Below are 27,770 nucleotides of genomic sequence, written 5' to 3'. Positions count from 1 at the left end.
TAGGGTGTGGGTGGCACTGTGGGTTAAACCACAGAGCCTAGGACTTGCCGATCAGAAGGTCGGCGGTTCAAATCCCCATGACGGGGTGAGCTCCTGTTGCTCGGTCCCTGCTACTGCCAACCTAGCAGTTCGAAAGCACGTCATCATCAAAGTGCAAGTAGATAAATAGGTACCGCTCCGGCGGGAAGGTAAATGGCGTTTCCGTGTGCTGCTCTGGTTTGCCAGAAGCGGCTTAGTCATGCTGGCCACATGACCCGGAAGCTGTACGCCGGCTCCCTCAGCCAATAAAGCGAGATGAGTGCCGCAACCCCAGAGTCATCCGCGACTGGACCTAATGGTCAGGGGTCCCTTTACCTTTACCTATGTGGCTTAAAGTGAAAGGAGATGAAAACAATAGCCTTTTTCAAGGTCAAAGGCTTACAGCTTATATTCAGCTCCCACCTCAGTTTTATGTGGGTCCCACATGCTGTTCTTTCCCATCACCCTGCACCCAAATAGGCACACACAGAGACCAATGAAGTGAAGCCCCTCTGTGCTCATGCCATATTTAAAAGGCTTCCTGGTCAGACTCTCATTTTCCTGGGATTGCAATGAGTTTCCTCTTCAAGTTTTGGAAGCTTTGTCTCTAGGTTTAAATCAGCTCTGAATCTTTTCCAAGAACCAGAAGCTCTGGTGCTTCCTTTGCATGAGTGTTCCCTTCTAGGTCATGTACAGGACAGTTCAAGGAAGCTTGCATTGTTGCAGCTCCACTCACGTCAGAACGCTGGGCTCGGTTTTATCATTCAGCTCACATTATCACTAAACAAAAACAGAAAAATAAGACACTTTGGAATTTTATCTTTCTTCTGGATGTCATCTTAGTTAGGAGAATGATGGGGTTTTTGTGTGTGTGCGCAGTAAGCATGAATGCCAAGCAGATACCGTTCAGTCTTTGAAACGTTTGTGTTCCTTTCCCCTCCCCATTAGAAATTGTGCTTGCAAAATGAGCCGCTTTCCTCGGAAAAGTTCCTCAGAGCTCCTGCAATCAGAATGCAGGCATTCCAGGGCAGATTCCTCGAGCAACTTAGCAATGGATACTTTTTGGCTAGAGGTTGAGAGCATCAAAGAGAGTACCGAATGTGAGCCGGACGAATGCGACCTTACGGATGCCAAACCCCCAGAAGGTAAAAAGTGTCTGTAGCTCCACTTGAGTTGTGGGAACAAAGAATAATGTGCAAAAGTACCTGTTTGCTGGAGTCATCAGTTGAGTAAGGTGCTTTAAGGGCGGGGGGAGGCATTTTTTATCATTTATTTTTGTGCTGCATTTATATCCCACCCTTTCCTCTAAGATATATGGTTTCCGCTCCCTCATTTAATTCCCCTGTGAGGTAGGTTAGGCCACAAGGTTGCAGGTTCAGTCCCCTTAAAGGACAGCTGCATATTCCTGCATTGTAGGGGGTTGGAATAGATGACCCTCAGGGGCCCTTTCAACTGTGATTCTATGAAATCCTTCTGTGTTTGAGGGGCAGAAGAAGTCCCTGTAGACACGTGACTGGTTCCCAGATGATGAACTGAAGTTCTGAAAACCAGTTTCTGGAAACTGCAGGGTGGGGGGGGGGAGTGCTCTCGTGCTCGAATCCTGCTTGCAGGTTTCTTAGAGGCATCTGTCTGGTCAGCAACTGTGAGAACAGAACGCTGGACAGCGATTGCACTGATCTAGCAGGCTCTGTTGTGTTCTGTGTTTTTAGGGGTATGGAGTTTGGGTTCATTGTTGTGAAACTTGGGGCATGGAATTTGTTTTGAAAATAATGCTTCAAAGTACCCTTAATTCCCCACTCCCCATTTTTTAAAAAATAGGATTCTTAAAAACAAACAAATCTAGACATACTAAAAAACAGTTGTGTGCACACCTTTCTCCTTCACCAAGAAGAATTGGGCTATAAATGGATGCCAAGTTTTGTGGTTCCACCCCCCCCCCAGGGGTATGTTGCATGTCTGGCTAGACTTAAGGGGAGAGGAAATGAAAACTCCTATGGGGAAACAACTACCTCTGCCTTTAATAGGAACTGAGTAATAATCATTGCTTGCTTGGAATTTCTTGCTTGTGACCAAAGCTTGTCAGAAGAAAACTATACAACAGAAGGTTGTATGCTGCTTTTCGTGTTAATACAGTCATACCTTGGTTCTCGAACAGAATCCGTTCTGGAAGTCCATTCAACTTCCGAAAACGTTTGAAAACCAAGGTGCGGCTTCCGACTGGCTGCAGGAGCTTCCTGCACCCAAAAAAGTTTGCAAACTGGAACACTCATTTCTGGGTTTGCGGCGTTCAGGAGCCAAAACATTCGAGTCACAACTCACAAGGCGTTCAAGAACCAAGGTACAACTGTATGCAGTCTGTACCTTAGTTTCACAGAAAATGCTGATGCTACACAAAGCCTAATTGTTTGAAACCACTAGGTGGTGCTACAAACAATCTATTTTCCAATAGCCTGTTTCTCTGTGTTAAGCATCTTAGCTGGCCCTACTGGGGGTTGCTGCAGGTAGTCCATGATCTAGTAGCCCTATTGGAGGTTTTCCAGAGCAATAATAAACTGGAGCATGGGAGGAAATAGTAGGGGATATTATCCTCATTTTAAGAGAAATTGAATTTTATTCTCAGCAGAAAACAAATGTTTATCCATGGATAAAACGCTAGATCAGACAGACAGACAGAACCAAATATATCCATAACTATATTCAACACAAAATTGGAGAAACTACAGATGTATTTCCAGATGAGAAAAGGCTTAACCTGTTGAAGTGTTTGCCCAGAAAATAAGACAGTCACAGTAAAAGTGCATTAAAAGCGAAGGGGAAACAGCAGGTCTTTAGGACCCTGAGGGTTCCTATTACCTGGTGTTCAGACAACTCACCAGCCAGAGTTCTGGCTTCACTCATTGGCTAAAAGAACTGGCCGGTGGGATCAGCCAGTTTTGCTTAATTTAAAGAAATTGCTTAGAATGGTACCTGTATATTTTGCTGCATAGCTTGCTTTAGAGGAGAGCTTGAGACTTTGTTTTTAAAAACAGTGAAAGCTCAGAGTCTTGCGACTGTGGGGCCCAGGCTGGCGACCTCAGATGTGGAGCATACAATCTATTGCAGTAATCTATTGCAACTAAAGCATATGCTTCCTTAGCTAGATAATATTTCCCCAGGAAGAGTCACAGCTGGTGTACCAGACTAAACTGAGCAGAGGCACATCTGGCCACTGCTGCCACCTGGCTTTTCAGATGTAAAGCTGCACCCAGGAGCAGTCCTAAACTGCAAACCTACTTCTTCAAGGGGAGCCACCCCCATCCAAAACAGACAACTGTCCCGTCTTGATTTAGGCCTCCTTAGTCCAGCTCCAGAACTCTGCATCCATGCTGGTTCATAGACTCATCATTGTTTTGTGGGTTTACTTTGGGCGTTTTCTGTATTCCAGCTTTTGAACTGCCCATGATAGGTGCTATGTAACTGCTTTTGGAAACCTCAAAGGAAGGCCACCTATGTACGTGGTTTCAGCTAGTTTGGTGGAAGTGCCTTGGCTTGCCTCCCTTTCTTCAGGAGAAGGAGGGACCACATCACATAAATCTTGCTTCTGGGAGTTCAGAGGTTCAGTCCCTTTTGCAGTAAGAGAGGATGTTGGGTAAGGAGGACTGGCAAAGACCCCTCTACCTGAAACAGTGAAGAGCCGCCACCACGACCTGGCACAGTCCGTTTGCACCAGATTGACCACTGGTCTAGCCCAAGACTTTTATCTGCTACGCACCTTTAAGAGCTGAATGACAGGTAGAAATCCAACACACTTCCATAACTCCCTAGCTCTCTGTTTGGAAAAGCTCAACATGCTGAAATTATGCCTGTCACACATCTGTTAAAAACATTGTCTTGGCCAGGTTTCAGTGAGGTGACAACTGAACCTAGCTAGGATAAACATGGTAACCTGCCAGGAGGCTGGGAGCTGGGCAGGCTAGCCTACCAGGATTTACCAACTCTGTGGCTCTTCTCACTTTTTGACCTTGCCTTCCTCCTTGTTCCTTGCCTCTCAGAAGGGGAAGCCGAAGCCGAATGGCTCCAAGACGCAGGGCTTTCGGATCTAATTGGGGACCACGCCGCAGAGAATGGCAACAGTGTCCTGCTTTCCACGTTGACCAAGACTCAGGCTGCAGCTGTGCAGCGACGGCTTGACACTTACACCCGCTCTCGGAGAAAGAAGAACAAGCAGCCTGTCCGTGATGTCAGAGACATCTTTGGAGTGGTTGGCTCTGTGGTGTGTTTACTTCACATGCTTTGCTCTGCGATAGGCCCCTGACCCCACTTTTCCAGCTCTTGTTCCTCCACTAATAGAATAGAGTTGAAATACAATCAAGGAACTACTGTACAGTCACAGAGGTATCCTGATTCAACCTGATAAGGGCTGAACTCTGCTGCACAAATATTCATGATGTGGGCATACAGTTCCCCTCTCTTACTTTCCTTTTTGCTTTTCTATTATACTATCACACCTGAACTGAAAGTGTTTTTTAAAAAACAACAACAGACAAGTGTGCCCTTATCTTGCAGCCCTACCCAGCGGGTTGTCAGATGATGGAGCAACCCAGTTTTAAAACAACCGTAGAGCTTACAGTCCTAATATTAAGCCAATTTAACAGTGCCCTGGGGGACAAATGGACTTAAACTCCACAGTAGATTTGTTTTGTGTGTGTGAAAAATCTGTTGAAAAAACAACTCTGGGCTCTAAACTGTAACCATGAGCTGCCAGGTACAGGACATCAAGACTTGTCTCAATTTCTCTCTGTTGGTTAAATACCAAGAATTGTTTCCTTTCCCCCTAGCAGCTTTGATTTAATTTTAGAACTTTTGCACCCCTCCCTGAGTAATCTATTTTTGGTTGACAAAACAACCTGGTGGCTGAGTGCCACACACCCAGATTGTTCAGTGACTCTCTAAAAATTTGGAGCATTTCAGCATCATGTAGCGTGCCTTCTGTGCACTGACCCAAAGCTACTATGTTCCTGGGACGTCTGCAGGTCTTGTTGAAGGAAGAAGAGAACAGTGAAACTTCTCTGACTCTGATTGTCTCACTTGATTTGCATTAGCACTGATCCGCTTTGATCTATGACTGTATGACATCAGTGTTCAATTTGAAATAGAGCTTAGCAAAGAACCTTAGTTCCCAGGTGAAGCACTGAAGCAAATGCAGAAATCATGACAACACCCCAGCTACGCGAAGAATGCCCTTTCCTTTTAAGCACCGAAATTAGAGCTCATAATTTCCAGGTGGGAAGACAAGGCTTTCAGGTGGGATTGGTTCCCGGTCCCTCTCTTTGAAACTACACCTTGATGCTGCTGTATAATAAGATCTAGTGTACCCCCCTTAGAGAATATTAAGCACTGCATGGCAATCATAATAATGAATAGTTGGAAGCAGTTTTGAATTTGGGGAAAAGAATTGGCTGAAATAGAAACCCTAGGGTCTCCATTATTCCCTATTGACAGGAATCCTGCCTAGCTACAACATAGACCTCAGTTACGAATACCTTCAAACCATACACTACCGTAACTTGCTATAATAAATGTATAAACTAATACAGAATGAGTACAAAAATTCTCATTATTATATACACAAAAGCAAACTATGTCAAAGGCGAGGGTACAGTCCCAAAACTTAAAGTGTTAATAGAGATTGCAGTCCAAACAAATAAGATATTGGAGGAGTACCCCAAGAAAAGAGGCGCAGCAGGCGCAGACCAGACGCTCGTGGGTTCACTGGCAGGAGGGCGTGGTGGGCCCAAGTCCAAGAAATGGTAGCGGATGTGTCCACCGGTGCCAGGCTCAGCACACAGGTACCGTCCATAGGAAAAGGAAAGACAAGGTTCCCGGGTACATCCCTGTTTCGCCCAAAATGGGCTTCTTCAGTTGATAACTACATTGTATGAAAGAATATTGACAAAATATCATAGAAACATACAAATACAATAGTCAAGGAACAATAATTACAATAAAAATTACAATAAGAAATTTTCAAAGGAAAGTACATACCTTGCACAAGTAAGTTAATACAAACTATAAGCTTTCAAGTGAAATGCCATATGTTAAATGCATAGTCCAAAGGATCACAAACTCAATATAAAGGTCTTGGCTACAAATCAACAGGTATAGACAATCAGAGGGATCAATCATACATTCTTAAAGAGACAGTCCATGGAACAAAGCCTGACAAATCAACCAAATCTAAAATAGTATTACATAAAAAGATGAATCACAAAAAGGCACTATAATCAATCTCAGAATTTAAACCATTGGGATGTAGGGAATTGAACAAGAAAATAAACTTGGTTTCCTGTTGCATGAGTCTCTTTTGGGCCAATTCCCCAGGACCTGAATAAACCCATATAACAAAAAAGGCCAAATCCTGATCTGAATGTGATGCCTCCATGAAATGATTAACAAGTGGGGCATCCCAAACAGTGTTCCTAATTCTTGTTAAATCCTGCATAAGCATGGATGTTGGATCCAGCTGTTCATATCCATTAGGCATTGGAAAATATATCCCGTACGTGGATGTGCTCAAGAAAGGGGGTTCATTCTTCACGTGTTGCAGAACTAATCTGGAATAGCCCTCCCAGCATTCTCACAGGCCCATATAAGATCAGCGTAAACAGTTGGGCCGATGAGCACTTACTATTCCCAACCCTAACCCTGTGGAAAGCCATCTAATGAGACTTTAATTTGATTTTGACCTGTTTTTAGGAGGTAGTTTAATTATTGTTTGATTTTATACCAATGTTATTTATCTGATGTTAGCCACCCTGAGCCCGACTTCAGCCGGGGAGGGCGGGGTATAAATAAAAGTTTATTATTATTATTGCCTATGCATTTTGAGTTTTACTCAAAAAGCTGGTAGAAGTTCTGCATTAAAAAGCTGTACTTATACCTACCAATGATAGCATATTCTTGGTGGGATTATGCCACTGACCAGCTGTGAGAGTTTGGAGCATGTCAAGATTCTAACACTTATTCTGGACAATGAGTTCCTTTTAAATATTCCCAGCTTCCTCTTCTCCGTGACCAGTGAGGCATCCTTCTTTATTTTGGGAGGAAGGGCTGTAGCTGTGTTGGTAAAGGAAGTGTTTTGAGTGCAGAAGCTCCCAGGTTCAATTTCTAGGGTCTCCAAATAGGACAAGCTACCGATTCAGTTTAGACAGTACTGAATGGACTGGTTTTGTCAGACTTGCCATAAGGCAACTTCCTACGTTTCTGTTTTGCTTTATGTTCCCTGTGTCTAGGGTATAGTTCGCCTGGTATTCTGCTAATAGATTTCATGGAATGTGGCTTCATTTATGTTCTTTGTCCTGCATGTAGGAGACTGAGCCAGAGACAAATTTGGAAATGGACAGATCACACCGCAAGTCTGCATCATCAAACAACATCCAGAAAAGTAAGACAGTAGCCGTATTGTCATGGGTAGAGAGAGGGAATAGATCATTTAAAAGTCTTAAGTCTAGGATTCCAACGTGGGACTAAAAGCTGCATAGCTCTTCCTTCCTTAAACATACAGTGAGTATGCAAAGGAACTTGTAATGATGGTTTTTTAAAAAACAAACAAACAAAAAACTACAGTCCCGTACATGCAGGGAATAATGCCCCATTGAACTGAATGGGGCTTAGTTTTGAGTAGGCATATACAGGAACAGCGGTAGATAGGCTTAATGTTACACAGCATTTTGCAAGGCAAGTTTAGTTAATTCTTGCTTTCCCATTGTCACAGAGGGCAATGATTCATTCATTCAACGTACTTAGGATAGCTGAAGCTCCATGTGAACCTTGGATATATTATAGAAATAGGAGTGTGGGATATGGAATTTTAATGGGAATTTTGTGGGAATTGTGATGTCAGTTTGCAAGTGAAAGTGACCCAAAGCAGGTGAAAAAGTGAAACTCATCAAGCTGCCTTGATTGATCAGGCCAGACCTAAAACATGGGAATAGCCTGCATTGTAACATCATTTCAAAAGCAGCTAGATTTGCAAATCAAAAGACTTTGTTGTAGCTTTGTCACTTACAGAAAATTGCCTATTTGGATAAAAAAAACTTGATTTTTACTAGTAATGGATTAGCTGTATTTCAGAATATAAACTCAGGTGATTTTTAACTACTTAGTTGCCTTGTGTGCTCAGCTTTATGTCTTAGCTAGCCAGGCTTCTGCAAATATGACACACTCCAGATGTTTTTGAACTACAACTCCTGTGAGACCCGTCAAGCATGGCTGTGCTGACGGGAGTTGTAGTCCAAAACATCTGAAATTCTCCAGGTTAGAGTAGGCTGGTATAGGCTCTTGAAATGGTCCAGAATGTGGTCAGTGCTCAGTCTAAATGTGAAGGCGACCATGCATTTCAGGTGTCAGTTATAATTATGAATTTAGGTTCAGGTCCATGTTGTGTTGCAAATCTTGAATGCAGCTTTGCATTTTTTTTTCCCTTAGCAGATCCAACGGAAACCCAGGACTTCCCATCACCACTGAGAGGCTCTGCAAGAGAGGAGCTATTCAGCACAGAAATTGCTTATTCTGAGCAGGCAGCCATCCTGCTCAAAGGATCTTTCCCAAGGGAATCCAGGAGGATCAAGGATGAGAGTTGTTTACCTGTAAGTGCAAGACTTTGCTATATCCTAGCGGATTCCTGTGGTTGTGCTTTGACAATTATGATAATAATAACAACAACCAATAAAAGCAACAGAATAATTTGCATTGACTCCAATCTCCATCCCTCTGTCCTTCTTGCTTTAGAAATTTAAGATCCCCAAGGGGAGGCTGGGAGTGACCAGGATAGGAGACTTATCTCTGCAGGATATGAAAAAGATTCCCACGCTGGCACTCATTGAGCTGACTGCTCTCTGCGACGTCGTTGGCTTGGAGCTGAAGAGAAACAAAGCAGTAAAGCGGAAGGCTGCAGGTACCTGTTTTCCCGCTGTTTCTTAGCATGAATTTGACATCTTGTGGTTCTTGTCACTGACTAAAACCAAGGAAGGAAAACTATTGGTAGTTCTTAGATATCTGAATAAAAGGGCTTATCTGCAAGCGGTCTCCTTTTAGGAGAGATGGCAAATGATTTATTCAGCAGATTTGGTGTATGTACGGCCGGCATAGGCAAACTCGGCCCTCTAGATCAGATATCGGCAACCTTCGGCCCATGGGCCGGATCTAGCCCACAAGCCACCCGCTTGGCAAGCCCCTGTGCCCTGTGCTAAACTGGCGCAGGGTGGGGACTCGCTGAGTGGTACCAGATATGGCATCTGCGCATGTGCAGATACCAGAAACCGCGTCTGCGCATGCCCAGACGCCGAAAATCGCTTCTGTGCAGGCGTGATTTTCGGCTTCCGGGCATGCGCAGAAGGGATTTCCAGCGCCACAGACATGCACAGATGCGATTTCCAGCATTGTGCTGTGCATGTCTGGCCCACGGACAATTGTCCATGGGAATGATCTGGCCCACGGCCGGAAAACCTTGCCAGCCCCTGCTCTAGATGTTTTGAGACTACAATTCTCATCATCCCTGACCACTGGTCCTGTTAGGTAGGGATGATGGGAGTTGTAGTCCCAAAACATCTGGAGGGACGAGTTTGCCTATGCCTGATGTCTTGCAGGTATTGTCGAACTCCCATGCCTCTCATCCCTGACCATTGGCCATGCTAGCTGGGCAGGTGAAGTCCAATAATGCTTGGAGCACCCCCATGGCTTCTCCATGCCTGATCTGAGACATGTGTGCCTTGAACTGGATCAGCACGGGTTCCCCTGCTATCCCTGTAACAAAAAGGGAGAGAGACGAGTGTGGACTAGCATTGGCTATGCACAATCTACACTCTGGGCATTTCTACATGGGTGCTTAGTATTATAAGTGGGTCATTGGGGTATTGCAGATGGGTCATTGGCAACAGGGTTTTGTTTTCTTGTAAAAAAAAAACTGCTACCAAAATCTTGCTGAATTTTCCTTGATAAGGGTAAACCTGATGGGGTGAGGATATAGGCTAGTATTTTGATTATAACAGTATTGTGTGAATGTGGCGTGCATCATGATAATTTGCCCTTCGTGGTGACACTTCCTGGATTTCTGCGGATGGCTGTGTGTCCTTACTTATTAATTGAGGAAACAGAAATATTTATTTATTTGTGGAGGAAATATTTTTTTAAACGCTTGTAACATGGTGTCTTCTATTGCAGAGCGCAAGCTTTTTGGGGTTTCGCTTGGCACTTTGTTAGAAAATGACGAAAAGCTCTTCCCAAATACCAGGGTTCCATTGATTCTGCAAGCAGTAAGTTTATTTCACAACTTCATTCGTTTTTCTCTTGTTTTTTTTTAATAATAAAATTTATCATTGCCTATTCTTTGCTTTGAGCTTCATTGCAAACATTTTGCTGTCTTGTTTTATAGTTGCTGTCGTGTTTAGAAAAGAAAGGACTGGACACGGAAGGAATCCTAAGAGTTTCAGGATCACAGAGCCGCATTAAGGTAGAATTCAGTGGTCAAATTAATATACTATGAAATGTCCTGAAGTTCCTTGAAAATATAGGTAGAATCATAGAGTTGGAAGAGACCACAAGGGCCATCCAGTCCAACCCCCTGCCAAGCAGGAAACACCATCAAAGCATTCTTGACATATGCCTGCCAAGCCTCCGCTTAAAGACCTCCAAAGAAGGAGACTCCACCACACTCCTTGGTAGCAAATTCCACTGCCGAACAGCTCTTACTGTCAGGAAGTTCTTCCTAATGTTTAGGTGGAATCTTCTTTCTTGTAGTTTGAATCCATTGCTCCGTGTCCGCTTCTCTGGAGCAGCAGAAAACAACCTTTCTCCCTCCTCTGTATGACATCCTTTAATATATTTGAACATGGCTATCATATCACCCCTTAACCTTCTCTTCTCCAGACTAAACACACCCAGCTCCCTAAGCCGTTCCTCATAAGGCATCGTTTCCAGGCCTTTGGCCATTTTGGGAACATCTCATGAGGTGTTCCTCATGAGAAGGTCAGCATTTGTGGACACACGTCCCTCATAGATTTTGAGCTACAGCTACAGTATCTACATTCCCCTGTGATATACAGACACAGGAGAGTGCTGGGGATGATCCAGACCAAGGTGGATTAAAAAAAAAGGATACCATGGCCTATCTCTGGATTACTAATTTATTGTGGACAACCTAACACCTTCTGGTTGCTGAGATTCTTGTAAAAAAAATCTTGGACTAACAAGGTAGTTGTGCCTGCAGTAAAAGGACAGGGCTTAACCTGCTCATCGTCACAGCTGGAAGGCACCTCAACCACCATGTTTCTGGGTAATCATGGGGGAAAGATTGATGGTAGATAGAGGACTGATGCAGTTAGGTCTTCATATCCCAAAACGAGCATTTCATATGCAAGTGTGCATAATGGGAATCACTTGACACATACTGTTTTAGTTCTGAGATCCTGAGGGTGCCCGTTATCCCTTTGTAGTTGTAAAGTGGACTGGCAGACCCCAGAAGAAATAGGTCACATAGGTCAACCCACTGCTGCTTTCAAGCACATACTCAGTTCATGTGAGGTTAGTCAACGGAGAAACCCACACAGTGCCTGAGCAAAGTGTGTTGTTGAAAGTCATGCTCTGGAACCTTCCGTAATACGCAGGAGTCTTAAGAGATTCCTCATCCGACAGGTTGGTGTGGAAAGTGTTCCCTGGGGGTAGATATTCAAAAACTACCTGTATGGTGTTGTGTGTTGATGGAAGCAAAAGGTTCAGTGTGTCTTCCTTTGCCTGCCGTTGCTTGTGGAAGTTTCCCTGTGAATAACTTCTTTAAAAATGTGATAGCCTGTATTTCTGGTCAGACCAGAAGGTCTGCAAACAGAAATAGTCCTCCTTTTGCTGAACTCCAAGCCATAGAGTAACCTTCCCACAAGCCTGCTGGAGTTTTGAACTACAGCTCCCATCAGCCCCCACCAGCACAGCCAATAGTCAGGGATGATGGGATATGAAGTTCATTACATTTGAAGGGCAGCAATTTGGGGAAGGCTGGCATGAGAGATATCATGGTCTGTCTTAATTACAGGGGTGGATTCTCCGCCCCCAAAGGTGCAATAAATCATAGGTTTTACTTGCATGTTACATTGGAATCCTAGGTGATTATCCTCATGGGAATGTTTCCCCTGCTGAGACATCTCAGTCTTCCCAGTTCTTTAAAATGCAGTACTTTGTCACCAGGGAAAGAAATCTCACCTCTTCCCTTATCCTGCCTCCCAAACTCTGGTTTATTATTAATATTCATAGCTGCTTTTTATTGCTGTTCTGTTTTATTGCTGTTCTCTTTTTATTGCTATTCTGTTGAAACATTGCAGTCATTTCTCCCCATCCCTTCCCATGTTTACTTTTTACCAGATCTTTCTACCTTCAGTATGTGACTTTCCCCTCTTTCTCTTTTTCCTCCAGAGCCTGGAACAAAAGCTAGAAAGTGAGTTCTATACTGGTTTCTTCCAGTGGGATGAGGTCCATCAGAATGATGTCTCTGGCTTGCTGAAGAGGTTCATCCGGGAACTGCCCACCCCTCTGCTGACGGCAGAATACTTACCTGCCTTTGCAGCTGTGCAAAGTGAGTGAGGCCTTGGCCAAAGAGATCAGGCCCTGCCACCTTAAGCACCGATTTCTGTCTTCTTTCTTGTTGAGTATATTAGGCGGCCGTTGTATAGCAGATACATTGTTGGACATGGACGTCGGATAACCAAGGTCAATTTCTTGCTCAGCCATAAAGCTCTCACTCAAGAAACCTTGGGCAAAGTCATGCTCTGTAAAGCTAAGCCTAAATTTTCCAGAGCTTCTTGGGGGAGGAGTGTGATACAAGTGTCACTGGTGGATGGCTGTGAGCCAAGGATGGGGAATCTGCTGCCCTCAAGATGGTCAACTCCCATCACCCCAAAGATGACTGTAGTTGTAGCCCAACAGCAACAGGTTGTCTTTCCACACAGTAAGGGGTGAACATTTTCGGGTGATTGAATAGGAACAATGGCAGATATGCCATCCTCTTAAAGGTGCCTGGTGTTGTCTGTGTGCATTAACTGTTTGAGTAATCCGATAGTTCTAAGGCCATGGGAGTTGTCTTCATCTCATGCTAAGCCATACACACTACTTAAGAAACTGCCTAGGTATTACATGCTGGTTACTGCATACAAGAGACAGTGAGTGAGTATGAAATAGTGTGGCCCGGATACGTAAAACAGTCTTCTACTGCAGTGGTTCCCAACAGGTGGTCCGGGGACCCCCAGGGGTCCGCGAGCTATGCCAGAGGGGTCCGCAAGATGCTATTAGAATAAAAAATATATTAAATATATTTCGTATGATAACAGATTTTTTGTTTTGGCCGCTTCCTGCATGAGCAGAGTCTAGCGCAAAACTAGAATTAGATAGAGGCAGTAGTTCTGCTGTATGCCGTTAGGTGGCGCTTTACAAACACTACTGTTTTGCAAAGCGGCAGCACGCGCATTCTACTAACGCTCACCTCCCCAAGATGCTTTGCGCACGTCAGCTTCATTTGTGCGCTACTGCGCAGGTACCCTGTCTTCTCCATTACCCTCCCTCCTCCCTGGCGCGCGCTGCCTCTTTGCAAAACAGTAGTGTTTGTAAACAAAGCGTTGTTTTTCGCGGAAGCTACAGTTCGCGTAGTTAAAAATGGACCGTTGGTTAAAAAGTGGTTCGTTAAAACGACAAAGGCCTACAGATGAAGAGGAAGAACTGTAAAAAACGTATAAATATAAAATATAAAAAGACTCTTAATTTGGCTCACTTTTTAATTTTAGGATTAGGAATTAATGGGGGTCCTTGTCACAATAGCGGCTCGATGAGGGGTCCTCGAGAAATTTTTGTTGGGAACCCCTGTTCTACTGGTATAGTCAAACCTCGGTTCCCGAATGCCTCTGTTTTGGAATGTTTCGGCTCCCGAACACCGAAAACCTGGAAGTAAGTGTTCCGGTTTCCGAACATTTTTCAGAACCTGAATGTCTGACGCAGCTTCTGCTTGAGTGCAAGAAGCTCTTGCAACCAATCAGAAACTGCTCCCCGGTTGTCGAATGTTTCGGAAGTTGCGCGGTCTTCCGGAATGGATTACGTTTGACAACCATGGTTTGACTGTATATAAAATGCAGTTTTAAAGAGGCAGAGCTTTTAGGCCAGTGTTTTCTTCTTCCCAGTAATTTTGGATGTTGATTGTTCCTTCCATTGCAGATATCCCAGATCTGAAACAGAGGCTGCAGGCTCTCAATCTGCTTATACTGATTTTGCCAGAACCCAACCGAAACACCCTGAAGGTAATGTCGCCACCTCCTGGGGATCGTAGTGCCCTGACTGTAGAGTGCAAAATGATATATACAAGCTCATCCTTTCAGAACTGCGGCATTGCTGTACGGACAACATTCTTACATCACAATGTTGCAAATACGTTGTCTGCAAGCGCTCTCTCATATTCATCACCTCAGAATCCAGAAACAAATTGACTTCTCTCCCCTGCTGCCTACAGCTGATGTTTGATAACGGAAAATAATTTTCCTCCCCTCTTTCAGGCTTTGCTGGAGTTTTTGAGGCTGGTGGTTACCAGGGAGCGGAAAAACAAGATGAATCTTTGGAACGTTTCCACAGTCATTGCTCCGAATCTCTTCATGCACAAGGGGCTGCCAAACAAGATCCCGGAAGGGAAGGAGAAACAGCTGGCCGAGGGTGCAGCGGATGTGGTGCGGATGATGATCCATTATCAGGATTTACTCTGGACTGTAAGTTGGGGCCGTATTTTCTGAGTTATCCTTGAATTGCCATTGATAAAACTCTATATTGATTTTTTAAATAACTCTTTGGCCCATCTCATCCAGCTATCCTGATCTCACAGTAGCCAACCAGATGCCTATGGGAAACCCAAAAGCAGGGCCTGATTGTAGCTAGAGCTGGGGCACATATTGGCAAATTGTCTGAAACCAGTATGACATTCAGATTGTGATACCGCTTCTTGAGCTGGTAGTACATCATGGTGGCTGGAGAGCCACGATGTATTCCTAGCTAAAATTGACTGCAGACAAATTGATTTCCTTCCCCCTCCATCCTGCCTGCATCTGATGTTTGACAACAGAAATAATTTTATTTGCTCTCGGCTTCCATCTTCCTGCCTGCCTGTGCCTTTGAGGAAGCTGCCCCACCCCACTCCCCGGCTCATGCAAGTCAGAGAGGTATGGGGGCTCACTAAGTTTAAGGAAGCCCTAATGCCACTCCAGTTCATGCAAGCCGGAGTGGTATGAGGACTTGGGCTGGGTGATGTATCTCTGCTTCCTCCCCTAAGATGGGAGAAAGAAGCAGCTGAGATACATTCCAGACATCGTGATATATTAGAATATCGTGGAGTTTAGCTGCTGATTTATCACAGTGTTGAAAACAAGATATCACCCAGCTCTAATTGTAACAGCACTCTTTGTGATGCCAAGCAGCTGGTAGTCAGAGATGTGCTGCTTCTGGCAGCAGAGGTAGAACATAGCTGTAGATACAGAGTTTTGGAATAAAAGATCCTAAAAAGAAGGTCTGGCCTGCTGTGCCAGAAAGGTTTCTCACCAATCCACCGGAAGTCGCTTCTACGCATGCTCTGCCCATTTCCAAAATGGCCGCAGCGTCAGAAATCGCTTCTGCGCATGTCCAGAGACTCCAGACATGTGCAGAAGGAGCCTCCCCGGGCCGGTAAGAATCCGGGGGATTTACGGGTTTTAAAAAAATCCAGGCTGCCAGCGGGAAACGGCTGGAAAAACGGGGGTTTCCCAGGGAATACGGGAGACTTGGCAGCTATGCTCCAATCCACCCCTCCGTACATACCTTCTGTTTCTCCTCTCTTCAGGAGATACTTTCAGAATGACAACAGCCTCACACCTCTTTCTTTTTTTGCATTCCCTTTTAGGTTGCATCTTTCTTGATAACTCAAGTGAGAAAACTGAACGAGAGCAGCAGCAGGAGGTACCAGTTCTGTGACAGGAGGATAAAAAACCTGTTAAGGAAGATTAATCTGGACAAGGAGAAGACAGAGAAAAACCATGGCGAAGTGAGTAAAATCCTCATTGCCCACTGCATTGTTAATGCATTGTTGAGGCGTTAAGAGCATCCTTCGCCAGGCTGGTGTCCTCTAGGTATTTAGGCCTACAATTCCATAAGAACTTAAGAAGAGCCTGCTGGATCTGGTCAATGGCCCATGAAGTCCAGGATCCTGTTCTCACAGTGGCCACTTTGATCCCTCCTGTAGGGGCTCAAACAAGACCCAAGCATAAGAGCACTCTCTCCCCTGCGGTTTCCAGAAACACATATTCAGAAGTACTACTGCCTCTGCAGCCATGCTGGCTGGGGCTGATAGGAGCTGGGAGTTGTACTCCAAAATACCTGGAGGATTCCAGGTTGCTGAAGGCTGCATTAGAAGGTGGAACTGGGGCCAGCCAGGCCCACTTGCAATTGTCTTTTGGCACATGCAAACTGTAGGATAAGTCTTCCCATGTTGACTCGTTTCAGAGTTAGGGTGCATTTGCAAGAGTGAGTGATTTAGCAGAATAAGCTGGGAGAGCTACAGATAGAACTCTCAAGGGTAAGTGGGCCATTATCATGCTTGGCCGTTGGCTGAGTCGATAGGCCCCAAGTGAGTGGTGGTTCTCAGAGAGGCAACAGCAGCAGTTGTAGGATAGGTTCAGCATCAGAGCAGGGGATCCTGTGGTTTGATGCCTCTTAGATCTGTACAGTGGAACCTTGGTTTACGCCTACCTCCGTTTACGAACGCCGCGGACCCGGAAGTGTTTACATCTGGGTTCCGTGGCACTCGGATGCGCAGAAGCGATCTGCGCAGCTCGCCCATGCGCAGAAGCGATCTGCGCAAAAGAAGTGTGCCTTCGGCGAGCGAACGCCTCCACGAAATGGATTGTGTTCGCAAACCGAGGTACCACTGTACTTAAAAAGAAAAGAACTCTGCTAATCTGAGGGAGGGCACTTCTAGGTTTTGTAGGTGGCAGCCAGCCATGTTCTTACAGATCCAGGTTGTGCAATTAAAAAGGGACTGACATTCTGGCATGGCATGCCACCTTAAGAAACCCAGAATTGCTCGAGACAACACTGTATAACCTCCCTGCAAACAAATTGGAATGAATGCTCAGTGAACAGCCAGCATATGTTTATAACCACCCTGCAAACCTTGTGCAAAAAAATCAGGACGAGAGTCCAGTAAACAGGTTATCTGGAAGTGACCTGGGCCCATCTGATATTTCTTGTTTGCTTTTTTAAATCAAGTGATTCCCCAGAAATCTGTTTTGTGTGGACCTTTTGGTTCTCGGAGGCAACCAAACTCTGAGATGCCTGGCATGCAGGTTTTTGGTGTTTTTAATTGCTGTACAGTATATGAAATTTGCTTAATGGAGAGAGAGAAATTCTGGCTGGTGGTGACATTTTCTGCTTGAAACCAACTTTCCCTTGTGTAAACACCAGGGGGCACTCATGCTTACTTTATTAACTCTAGTCGAATGCTACTGCTTCTCACTGTGTGACTGAATCAAATTTAATATTTATTGCTTTGTATCCATCCTGTCCTTTGCCTGTTTATGGAGATGTGCATACACAACCATTTTACTTGGAGGACAACAAGCATTTTCAAACAGGGTGTTTGATTATGTCTTCATGTTTTGTGCACACGTATTGGATTTTCAGCCTTCTTTATGGTCCAGCTCTCACAGTAGTGATGTAAGGAAGTGAGAGCTGGACCATAAAGAAGGCTGATCGCCGAAGAATTGATGCTTTTGAATTATGGTGCTGGAGGAGACTCTTGAGAGTCCCATGGACTGCAAGAAGATCAAATCTATCCATTCTTAAGGAAATCAGCCCTGAGTGCTCACTAGAAGGACAGATCCTGAAGCTGAGGCTCCAATACTTTGGCCACCTCATGAGAAGAGAAGACTCCCTGGAAAAGACCCTGATGTTGGGAAAGATTGAGGGCACTAGGAGAAGGGGACGACAGAGGACGAGATGGTTGGACAGTGTTCTCGAAGCTACGAACATGAGTTTGACCAAACTGCGGTAGGCAGTGCAAGTCAGGAGTGCCTGGCATGCTATGGTCCATGGGGTCACGAAGAGTCGGACATGACTAAACGACTAAACAACAACAACCTCTAAGTTTCCTCCCCCCGCCCCCCTAACGCTACCTCCTTCATCTTCCAGCCATCCAAAATAGTGAAAGTCCAGGCTTCCCCGTTCCTAAAGGATTCCCTGGAAGTTCGCTTAACCAGTGCAACCAAAGCTGCAGATGTCCTGAGGCAGTTCCAGAAGAACCTCTGTCAAAACGGCTGGAATATTGTCAACACCGTCAAACTTATCAAATGGTAAAAGCACCTCTTCCCATCCCTCCTTAGCTTAGAAGGAAATGTAGCTTGTCTTCACATGCTTCCTGCGTGATTAGGCAGGAGGCTTTTTTATGTCTGTTGAGATGAGCAACATTTAATGGAGGGCACTTTCACTGTGTCACTTAAATCGGTCTTTTTGTTTTCTACGAGTGGAATCCAATGTAGAGCTACGCCAGTGCAAGGATTTTTCTGTGTCAAAGGGAACGTTCTCTCCCTCTCAAATTTTACACTGAGGCTCCGAGGGCTTTCTGGCGGTTCCCTCACTGAGAGAAGTGAGGTTTCAGGGAACCAGGCAGAGGGCCTTCTTGGTAGTGGTGCCCGCCCTGTGGAACGCCCTCCCATCAGACGTCAAGGAAATAAACACTATCTGACTTTTATAAGACATCTGAAGGCAGCCCTGTTTAGGGAAGTTTTTAATGTCTGATGTCGTATTGTGTTCTAATTTGTTGGAAGCCACCCAGAGTGGCTGGGGTAACCCAGTCAGATGGGTGCAGTGCCGGATTTACATTATAAGCTAAACGCGGGTGGCGCTGTGGGTTAAACCACAGAGCCTAGGGCTTGCCGATCAGAAGGTTGGTGGTTCAAATCCCCGCCACGGGGTGAACTCCCGTTGCTTGGTCCCAGCTCCTGCCAACCTAGCAGTTCGAAAGCACATTAAAGTGCAAGTAGATAAATAAGTACTGCTCCAAGCGGGAAGGTAAACGGCGTTTCCGTGTGCTGCTCTGGTTCGCCAGAAGCAGCTTTGTCATGCTAGCCACATAACCTGGAAGTTGTACGCCGGCTCCCTCGGCCAATAAAGCGAGATGAGCGCCTCAACCCCAGAGTCGGTCATGACTGGACCTAATGGTCAGGGGTCCCTTTACCTTTACCTTTAAACAAGCTATAGCTTAGGGCCCCCCTAAAAAATATAAAGGAAAAAAACCTGGATGTACATTTCCAAAATATAAGATCAAAAACAAACAAATTTGATAAAATACATATTTTGTTGTGTGCAAACGGCTTTAGATACCTATTAGGTCAATAAATTTCTATTTTAGGGTCGTCATCCCCCCAATGGTCTGGAGCAGATCTGGGGAGTGCACAGGATGCGTGTATGAGGAGGGGCAGAAAGCCCCATTGTGCACTGATGGGGGACAGTAGTTGATAGCTGGGAACTGTGTGTTCCATGTTTCTCGATACAGGGGGAGACTATCCAGTGGTTGTGGTCTTTTTAAACCATTGCTGGCAACTCCTTAGGTTAGCTTTGGGTGCTGTTCTTAAGAGCCCCTAACTTTAGAGAAAAGCTTTTTTCAGGTTGGGGGGGAAACTGCTATTGGGAGGAGAAGCTAAAAGGGTTTATGTGAGCATGAAACACCGGTCCACAGCCCATGCATTTATTTAATTTGAATGTAATGGGTAAGAGAATACAGTTGTACAGTGGTACCTTGGTTTAAGAACAGCTTAGTTTATGAACAACTTGGATTAAAAACGCTGCAAACCTGGAAGTAGGCATTTTTGTTTGTGAACTTTGCCTTGGAAGCAGAACACATTCGACTTCCTGTTTAATGTGTTCCATATGTAAATTGAGTCCCCCGCTGCTATGGGAAAGTACGCCTTGGTTTAAGAACGCTTTGGTTTAAGAGCGGACTTCCGGAACGGATTAAGTTCGTAAACCAAGGTACCACTGTACCTTGGAAGTTGAACAGCCTAGTTCTTGAATGTTTTGGCTCCTGAATGAACTCCTGAACAATTGAAACCCAGAAGTGGCTGTTCTGCTTTTTGAACGTTCTTTTGGAAGCTGAATGTCTGACGGGGCTTCCGATTGGCTGCAGGAGCCGCACTTTTTTGAACGTTTTTGAACGTTTTGAAAGTCGAGCTGACTTCCAGAATGGATTCCGTTCGACTTCCAAGGTACAAATGTATACGTATCAGAACCTTAAACCCGCTCAAGTTTTTGTATGCCCTAAGAGCATTTCCTTTGATAGCCGTTCCTTCCCCCCAGCGAACTCCAGGATTGTAATTCTGCGAAAAGGGGAAGGCTTGGGATTGCTAACAGGCTTTTCAGCTTCTGAACTACAGTTCCCAGGATTCTTTGGGGGGGGGTAAAAGGAAGGGAGTGAGATGCAAAAATAGAAGTTTGTGTGTGTGTGTGTGTGTGTGAGATAGATAGATAGATAGAGAGAGAGAGAGAGAGAGAGAGAGAGAGCATTATGCAGAGAAAATTGTTCCACAACTTTATGAAATTAAAGGGTTATAGAAACCATGGTCACCTTCCTGAACACATTGACTGGTAGTTTTAAATGCTTGATTGGGCATGTAATAAAATCATAGTTTTCTTCTACAAGTGGAATATGAATGCTGATTTCGTGCATAGATCTGTTCAGATATGCGGTATCTATGGCAACCAGAGGACTGATCCCACCTTGAGGAAGAAGAAATACACTAGAGTGAACCCACTGACACCTGTGACTCAAACAGTTGATACTCTTGAACAAGTTTTGATGTTATAAAATGCCAGGGGCAGTGGGGGGGGGGGAGAAGAGAGCAATGAAGCATTTGGAAAAACCTTATTGAGTTTTTTTATTTGCTTTACTTATTTCAAAAATACTCAGATACAACCTGTCACACAAAACTTATCGAGACGGTATACAAAATAAAAAGACCAGAATACATATCTATTACTTAAAAGGTAAAGGACCCCTGACAGTTAAGTCCAGTCGCGAACGACTCTGGTGTTGCGGCGCTCATCTCGCTTTACTGGCCGAGGGGGCCGATGTTTGTCTGCAGACAGTTTTTCCGTGTCATGTGGCCAGCATGACTAAGCCGCTTCTGGTGAAACCAGAGCAGCGCGTGGAAACGCCGTTTACCGGTACCTTCCCGCTGGAGCGGTACCTATTTATGTACTTGCACTTTGACGTGCTTTCAAACTGCTAGGTAGGCAGGAGCTGGGACCGAGCAACAGGAGCTCACCCCGTCGCGGGGATTCGAACCACCGACCTTCCAATCGGCAAGCCCTAGGCTCAGTGGTTTAGAGCACAGCGCCACCCACGTCCTTATACAGTGGTACCTCGGTTTAAGTACACAATTGGTTCCGGAAGTCTGTACTTAACCTGAAGTGTACTTAACCTGAAGCGAACTTTCCCATTGAAAGTAATGGAAAGTGGATTAATCCGTTCCAGACGGGTCCGCAGAGTACTCAACCTGAAGCATACTTAACCCAAAGTATGAGTGTAATTGGTTCCGGAAGTCCATACGTAACCTGAAGCGTACTTAACCTGAAACGAACTTTCCCATTGAAAATAATGGAAAGTGGATTAATCCGTTCCAGACAGGTCCGCGGAGTACTTAAACTGAAAGTACTCAAACCGAAGCGTACTTAAACCGAGGTATTACTTAAAATGACCCATTACATTTAATGTGCATGTGTGTTTTTTTAAGGCAACTTTAAAGGGTGCTTGTCTGGATCTTTCCCATCCACTATACCCTTTTAACATGAGCTGGCCTTCCTCAGGTCTAGAACAGCTTTCCCCAACCTAATACCTTCCATGGCTGATAGTCAGGGATGATGGGAAATATAGCTTTGAGCTAGAGCTGGAAGGTGCAGCCGGTTGGAGAACTCTCATTTAGAGCAATTCCAATAATATATATATTAGCATCTTTGTCTTGGCAATGGTTATAATTATAAATAGTGTTTTGTTTTTATAATTTTGCAGTAATGGTTCGGTAGATACGATGAACCTGCTCTTCTATGAAGTTGGCGGCAACATAAGTATGCAAATTTGAACGGTTGTCATTTTATTTTTCATTGGTGGGGAATGTGAGTTAGTGGGTTAAGAGGTGAGGTTGGGCAGCTGAAGCAAACAGTTGTCCTAGGAATGAATCAAAACGGGGAACCACTAGGAATTAGCAGGCCTAAGCCTTGCTGGGCCACATAGGGTTGCTTAGAGGCATTTCCTTAATTATCGAGCAAATAATCAAGCAAGCTGGTTTAAAAAAATGTCCAAAGTGGCTTTGGACCAAGAAAACAGAAATACATTTCAAACAAAGAGTACAGAAGCAATTTCATAGCAACAATTTAATAATAATAATAATAATAATAATAATAATAATAATAATAATAAAAATAAATAGCAAAACAATAGCAGATATAATAATGTACAAAACCCACATTTCAATGCTATAAATATAACAACATTACCTAAATGACAAGCAGTATCCAAAAGCAAAAGTAAGAAGAGAGCTTCACAGTTTCACTTAGTCCTCCTAAAAACACTTCTTCCATGATGTGGTTAATGATTATGCCTCAATCTCTTGATTAGGAACATAGGAAACTGCCTTATAACAAGTTGGCTCATGAGTTCCTGTAGCTCTATACTGTCCTGTTTCTCCTATAGCCACAGCCTTGGATTCAAGCAGAAATCAAGCCTGGCTTCTGCCGGCAGTCTGCTCCCAGCCCAGCTCCCACACACTTTTGGCCCTTGTCCTTCTCACCAACACCCAGGTGAAGAGGGCGGTGGCACACCCATTTGACTTCTGGCACAAAGCCACTTCCTTTGCTACCCTAACAACCCATACTTAGAGTGGCCTTTAGCTCACCAAGAAGCTGGCCTGGCTATTCCAGCAATTGAATCCTTGGTGGATCCAGGAACAAGAAGGGTCTCATACATATAAGCAACCCACCCACCCCACAACTCACAATACTTGTAGTTCAGAGAGTGATAGGAGATAATATTTTCCAAAGTCCTGACACCGTTAGGGAGTTTCTTTAAAAATCTGAAACTAAGTTACCCAAAGTTACCAGGCACAGGAGGAATAGTGAGATCTAGATTTTTTTTGGAATGGTTTCTTTAAAATAATTTTTTTCTCTCTCTATCCCAACAGGTGAACATTGCTTGGACCCAGACACATACCTCTTAGACCTGTACCATGTGAATCCTCATGCAGAATGGGTTATAAGACAAAACCCATCTTTTCCAAGGACACTCTAGGAAGACTGACGAGAGGAAAATGATCTAGCTGGAAATAATGTTAAACAAATAGTTAAATGGGGGCGGGGTGGGGATGAAATTTTTACTCCTGGATTTTTATTTTTATTTTAATGGGAGGCTGTGAAGAAAGAAGCAATTCCCTTTAACTGTTCGCATGGACTTGTGGCTAGTTGAAGGTTACATTGGGGTAGCAGAGCATCTATAGGATGTGAATGCCTGTAGTAAAGGACTTCTGGAAAGAAAGTTTTTAAAAGGAACAGTCTTGTCCCTGAAGAAATTGATGGAGATCTGTGGATCTGTGCAATGTCTTCTGGGATGCAGCCTTGACATTACAGTTCAGTGCACAAACATGTATTTGTGTGTGCCCACACACTTCCACAGACATGTTGCTTATTTGATTAGAGTAAACCATCTCAGTATTACTGTTTAATTCAACCTTTTTAATGTTCAGATTGGATTTCACATCCCTGTCTGGTTGTAATAATTCCCCCCCCCCCCATAGCGATACTCCTCAGCAGAGACTTGTCTTCCTGTACTGGGCCCTAACAAGTCTTTTCGTTGTGACCAAGACAATCCGGAAACACCTGAGCCATATAATGTTCTTAGTCTTCATGTCGTCATTGTTTCTTTGGTGTTGCGTTTTTAAAACGTCGTGTTTGTAGGTATATTTACCAAAAGCCTGTTGAAATGATCTAGGCTATTCTGGGAAAAGTGATGATCTGTACTTAAAGATCCTCCTTTCCTTGTTTGCTCACATTTTTTAAAAAGGCCAAAGTATCTACCTAAATGTATAGAGGGTTTCTCAAAATTGATAGTTTTGAATATCTGTATTTTGCACTTGTGACTTAAAGAGGGCCTATTTATTTTGAAAATGTCAACTAATAGAGACATTTAAAGGGTTATTTCATGTTATCCGCTTCCAAGCTAGTGGACGTGAGAAAGCTAAGCCCTTTCTCAGCCCAAACGCCACAGCTGATGTTGTCAGAAGAGCAAAATATGAACACATATGCTGGAAGATTGCCTCATTTGGACATGAAAGGGTTTAGAAGGAGGCATTTTGTCAGCATAAGAAAGGAATTTGTGCTTAAGAGTGGATGAGTAGGGCAGGGAGTCCACCTTTAATACAAACATGCATTACACATCTGATCTCTGTAGAAAAGCAGCTTTGTAAGGAAGGAAGCATGTATCTGAAACCCCATTTCTTCTTTTGCAGCAGGGAGGGGAGAAGCGGCCTACACTAGGAGGGAAAGGGTTAATGGCCCTCCCTGCTGCTCAGCTATCAATCTTGCCCTCCTAAGGCTGCTGTTTTGAAGAGAAGATCAAGGGCTGTTGCATGTAACACCTGGTGAATAAGTTGCCATTTGGATAGGAAGAAAGCAAATTAACCTGTGAAGTTACTTTCCGCTTGCCCTGTACTTTCCTTCCTTAGCCCAATTATAGTCTAATTTGACTGCTTTCCCTCCAGTGTAAATGTGTGCTGTTGAGAGGTGATGCATAGGTAGTTCACGAATCCCTTGGGGGTTTATTGGAGGTCGGAATGAGAAATTGCATGAAGATGGGTCTCCTGCTAAAAACGACAACAGCGTGTAAATATCCATTTCCTTCCCCCTGTGTCGAACTTCGCCCCATGTCTTGGTATCTTTACTGCCAGTGTTTTCTTTCCCCAACCTCATTGACAGTCAGTGCTGGGGGCAAGGAAGTAGGGAATCATGGTGACATCACAACACAAAGCAAGTTTTATTTAACCATACAGATGGGGACGGAATAGTTCATGCAGAAGCTGTTTTCTTCTAAAGCTGTGTCGCTTTGTTCTGACCAGAGTGCAGGAGTCATGTCTTGCTCAGCATATACATTTCCAACTTTGCATTTCTCATCCTTTATAGACTTTTACTAGAGAAAGGATAGGCGCAGGAGTCCATTAGAATTTTCTGGAAAAGTACTAACAGATGTAATGAGCAGCACAGGCTGGATGACTCAGATGGGTTTAGGAAAGTATCTACATGTCACAGCACAGTCTTAAAAGAATACAGAATTGCCTACAAAATCCCTTGAGTATTTTTTTATAGCACACTCTAAATCCACTGTGCAAAAGTGTTTCATGCCAATGCATTGAAAGGAATCTGTACAGAGCAGTCTTCCCCAACCTGGTGCCCTCTGCATACTCCCACCCAGCTAGCATGGGAAATTTTCAGGAATGATGGGAGTTGTAGTCAAAGCTTGGGGAAGGCTGGTGTAGAACTTTAAGAGCATAGCAGGCTTGCCAAGCAGAGAGTAGGCTTTGATCCTGTATGATAAAGGGTGCAAGGTGCCTAGAGGAAGGAGCACTGGGGTGTGTGTGGCAATTTTGGTAATTCCGAAAAGGCCAAGGTAGAAGAGAGAGGCCAATCTTAGCTTCCAAGATATGAAAATTAAGTTTTGTACTTGGGGCCAATTTGAATGAATAGCTTGGGGGATGAAAGAAAATGACTACGATTCCTCAAATGCTAACAGAGTAATGTGAAATGAGTATTGGGGAAAGCTATATGTGCAGGAGCAAAACCCGAGAGAAACTAACATTTGAGGGGGAAACATGGTGTTATGCCCAAATCTGTCCATAATATTGATGGTCTGTCATCACTTTCACTGTCCTTTTGTGTCTCTCGAAATTTTATTGATGGCAGTTAAAGTGGCAAGGCATAAAATGGTAAAGCTCACTTGTGTGTGTGCGTGTGTGTATTTTTTTTAAAACGATGGTTTATATTATTTTTAATGCTGTATTTAATCAATAAAGAACTAGATACATTTCCAAAATGTCTTCACTTATGTTTTGTAGTTTATTTTGTCAGTAGCTGGATTTGTTTCTGTTGATGAGAGAGGTTCTGTGAACTAAAAACAAACAAACGGGGAAAGAAATGGTTTTGTACTAGACGTAAGAAGGAAACAGTATGAAAACACACTTCAGTAGCTAAGAAGGCGAGTAAGCAAAGACCCAGAAAGAGATACAACATGGGCTCGAGACATGGTTTTCAAACCCTTTGTTGGTCTCTCAACCAATGGCCTTAAAGTTGTTGTTTTTGTTTAGTTGTTTAGTCGTGTCTGACTCTTCATGACCCCATGGACCATAGCACGCCAGGAACTCCTGTCTTCCACTGCCTCCCGCAGTTTGGTCAAACTCACGTTCGTAGCTTCGAGAACACTATCCAACCATCTCGTCCTCTGTCGTCCCCTTCTCCTAGTGCCCTCCATATTTCCCAACATCAGGGTCTTTTCCAGGGAGTCTTCTCTTCTCATGAGGTGGCCAAAGTATTGGAGCCTCAGCTTTGGGATCTGTCCTTCCAGTGAGCACTCAGGGCTGATTTCCTTCAGAATGGATAGGTTTGAACTTCTTGCAGTCCATGGGACTCTCAAGAGTCTCCTCCAGCACCAAAAGCATCAATTCTTCGGCCTTAAAGTACAGTCCAGAAAACATCCAGTTTTGTTCTAACATGAACAGGGTTTTTGACGAATCACCAGTAACCAGTGGTGGTGCAGAACCATCCTCAAGGGTGTCACTGCTGTTTACCTGTTTGCAAGTGGTTGAGGCCATGCATTTGCACCAGTAGAATTGCTGGATTAGCCAATCTCTTCACCTCTCGCCTAGCCTGGTCCAGGTAAGAAACAACAAGGCTGGAATTGGGAGGGAGATTCCGACCCACCACACGCACACAGGCATTGTGCCATTGTCAATAAGAATAAGCAAAACCATGGCTGCAGGGATGGGGAACCTCTGACTTGGGGCTGAAAGCAATCCTCAAGCGCTCTCCCTCTGGACCACGGGTGTCAAACACAAGGCCCGGGGGCCTAATCCGGCCCGCCAGACCTCGCCATGTGGCCCGCGTAGCCGTCACCGACAATAATCGCTGACAGTAGTTCTGGAGCCTGCGATTGGCCGAGGGTCAAAACCAGGGGTGGGGCTGCAGGCGGAGGCCGGGGCGCTGGAGCTGCGCTGACGGCCTTGGCCAGGGAATTTCAATTTCGAATGAGGCTGAGGGAGGCGGTGGCACAGCGGCCAGACGGGGAAGTGAGATGCAGGAGGAGGAGGAGGAAGCCCGCCGAGGAGGTAGGAAAGCCCTACAGGCGCCGCCGGCAAAGTTGGTGCCGGGACGGAGCAGCGCTGGATATTTTTTTTGGCGGGCTTTGCTGTTGTCTCCGAGAGAGAGTGAGGCGGCACTGGGGAGCCGCCGCCCGCCGCTTCCCTTCCTCTCCTCGGCTGCATCCGGGAGGTGGGCGAGCGAGCGGGCGAAAGGGACGCGGAGTGAGCCTGAGGGGGAAGTAGGCGAAGTGCAACAGTCGCTCTCTTGATGGAGCCGGGTTTCTCTTCCCTCTTCCCCCATTTTCTCCTCATAGACACTCGGGAGGGTGCCTGGCTTTTGCT

At 44.7% G+C, this 27,770-nt stretch overlaps 1 protein-coding gene across 3 annotated transcripts in view; it reads left to right on the top strand.

The window, feature by feature from the left end:
- The window catches only part of ARHGAP40 (Rho GTPase activating protein 40), a 41,721-nt gene extending 15,554 nt beyond the window's left edge, over nt 1–26,167 (top strand). Inside the window, exons 2-15 of one of the 3 annotated variants that reach the window (XM_088674578.1) lie at nt 967–1,163; nt 4,050–4,270; nt 7,366–7,441; nt 8,488–8,645; nt 8,788–8,953; nt 10,219–10,310; nt 10,430–10,507; nt 12,457–12,616; nt 14,242–14,324; nt 14,577–14,783; nt 15,944–16,084; nt 18,229–18,389; nt 22,103–22,158; nt 23,271–26,167. In XM_088674578.1, the coding sequence (XP_088530704.1) occupies nt 967–1,163; nt 4,050–4,270; nt 7,366–7,441; nt 8,488–8,645; nt 8,788–8,953; nt 10,219–10,310; nt 10,430–10,507; nt 12,457–12,616; nt 14,242–14,324; nt 14,577–14,783; nt 15,944–16,084; nt 18,229–18,389; nt 22,103–22,158; nt 23,271–23,377 (1,903 nt within the window). In that variant the 3' untranslated portion in view covers nt 23,378–26,167. Of the gene's footprint in view, nt 1–966; nt 1,164–4,049; nt 4,271–7,365; nt 7,442–8,484; nt 8,646–8,787; nt 8,954–10,218; nt 10,311–10,429; nt 10,508–12,456; nt 12,617–14,241; nt 14,325–14,576; nt 14,784–15,943; nt 16,085–18,228; nt 18,390–22,102; nt 22,159–23,270 lie in introns of all 3 variants that reach the window. The other 2 variants (XM_035122413.3, XM_035122416.3) reach the window with 2 other exon arrangements.
- The last annotated feature ends 1,603 nt before the right edge of the window (nt 26,168–27,770 follow it).

This window comes from Zootoca vivipara, chromosome 7 (assembly GCF_965207765.1).
Source record: "Zootoca vivipara chromosome 7, rZooViv2.hap1.1, whole genome shotgun sequence".
Taxonomy (NCBI): domain Eukaryota; kingdom Metazoa; phylum Chordata; class Lepidosauria; order Squamata; family Lacertidae; genus Zootoca; species Zootoca vivipara.
This window is presented reverse-complemented; position numbering and strand designations above follow the sequence as displayed.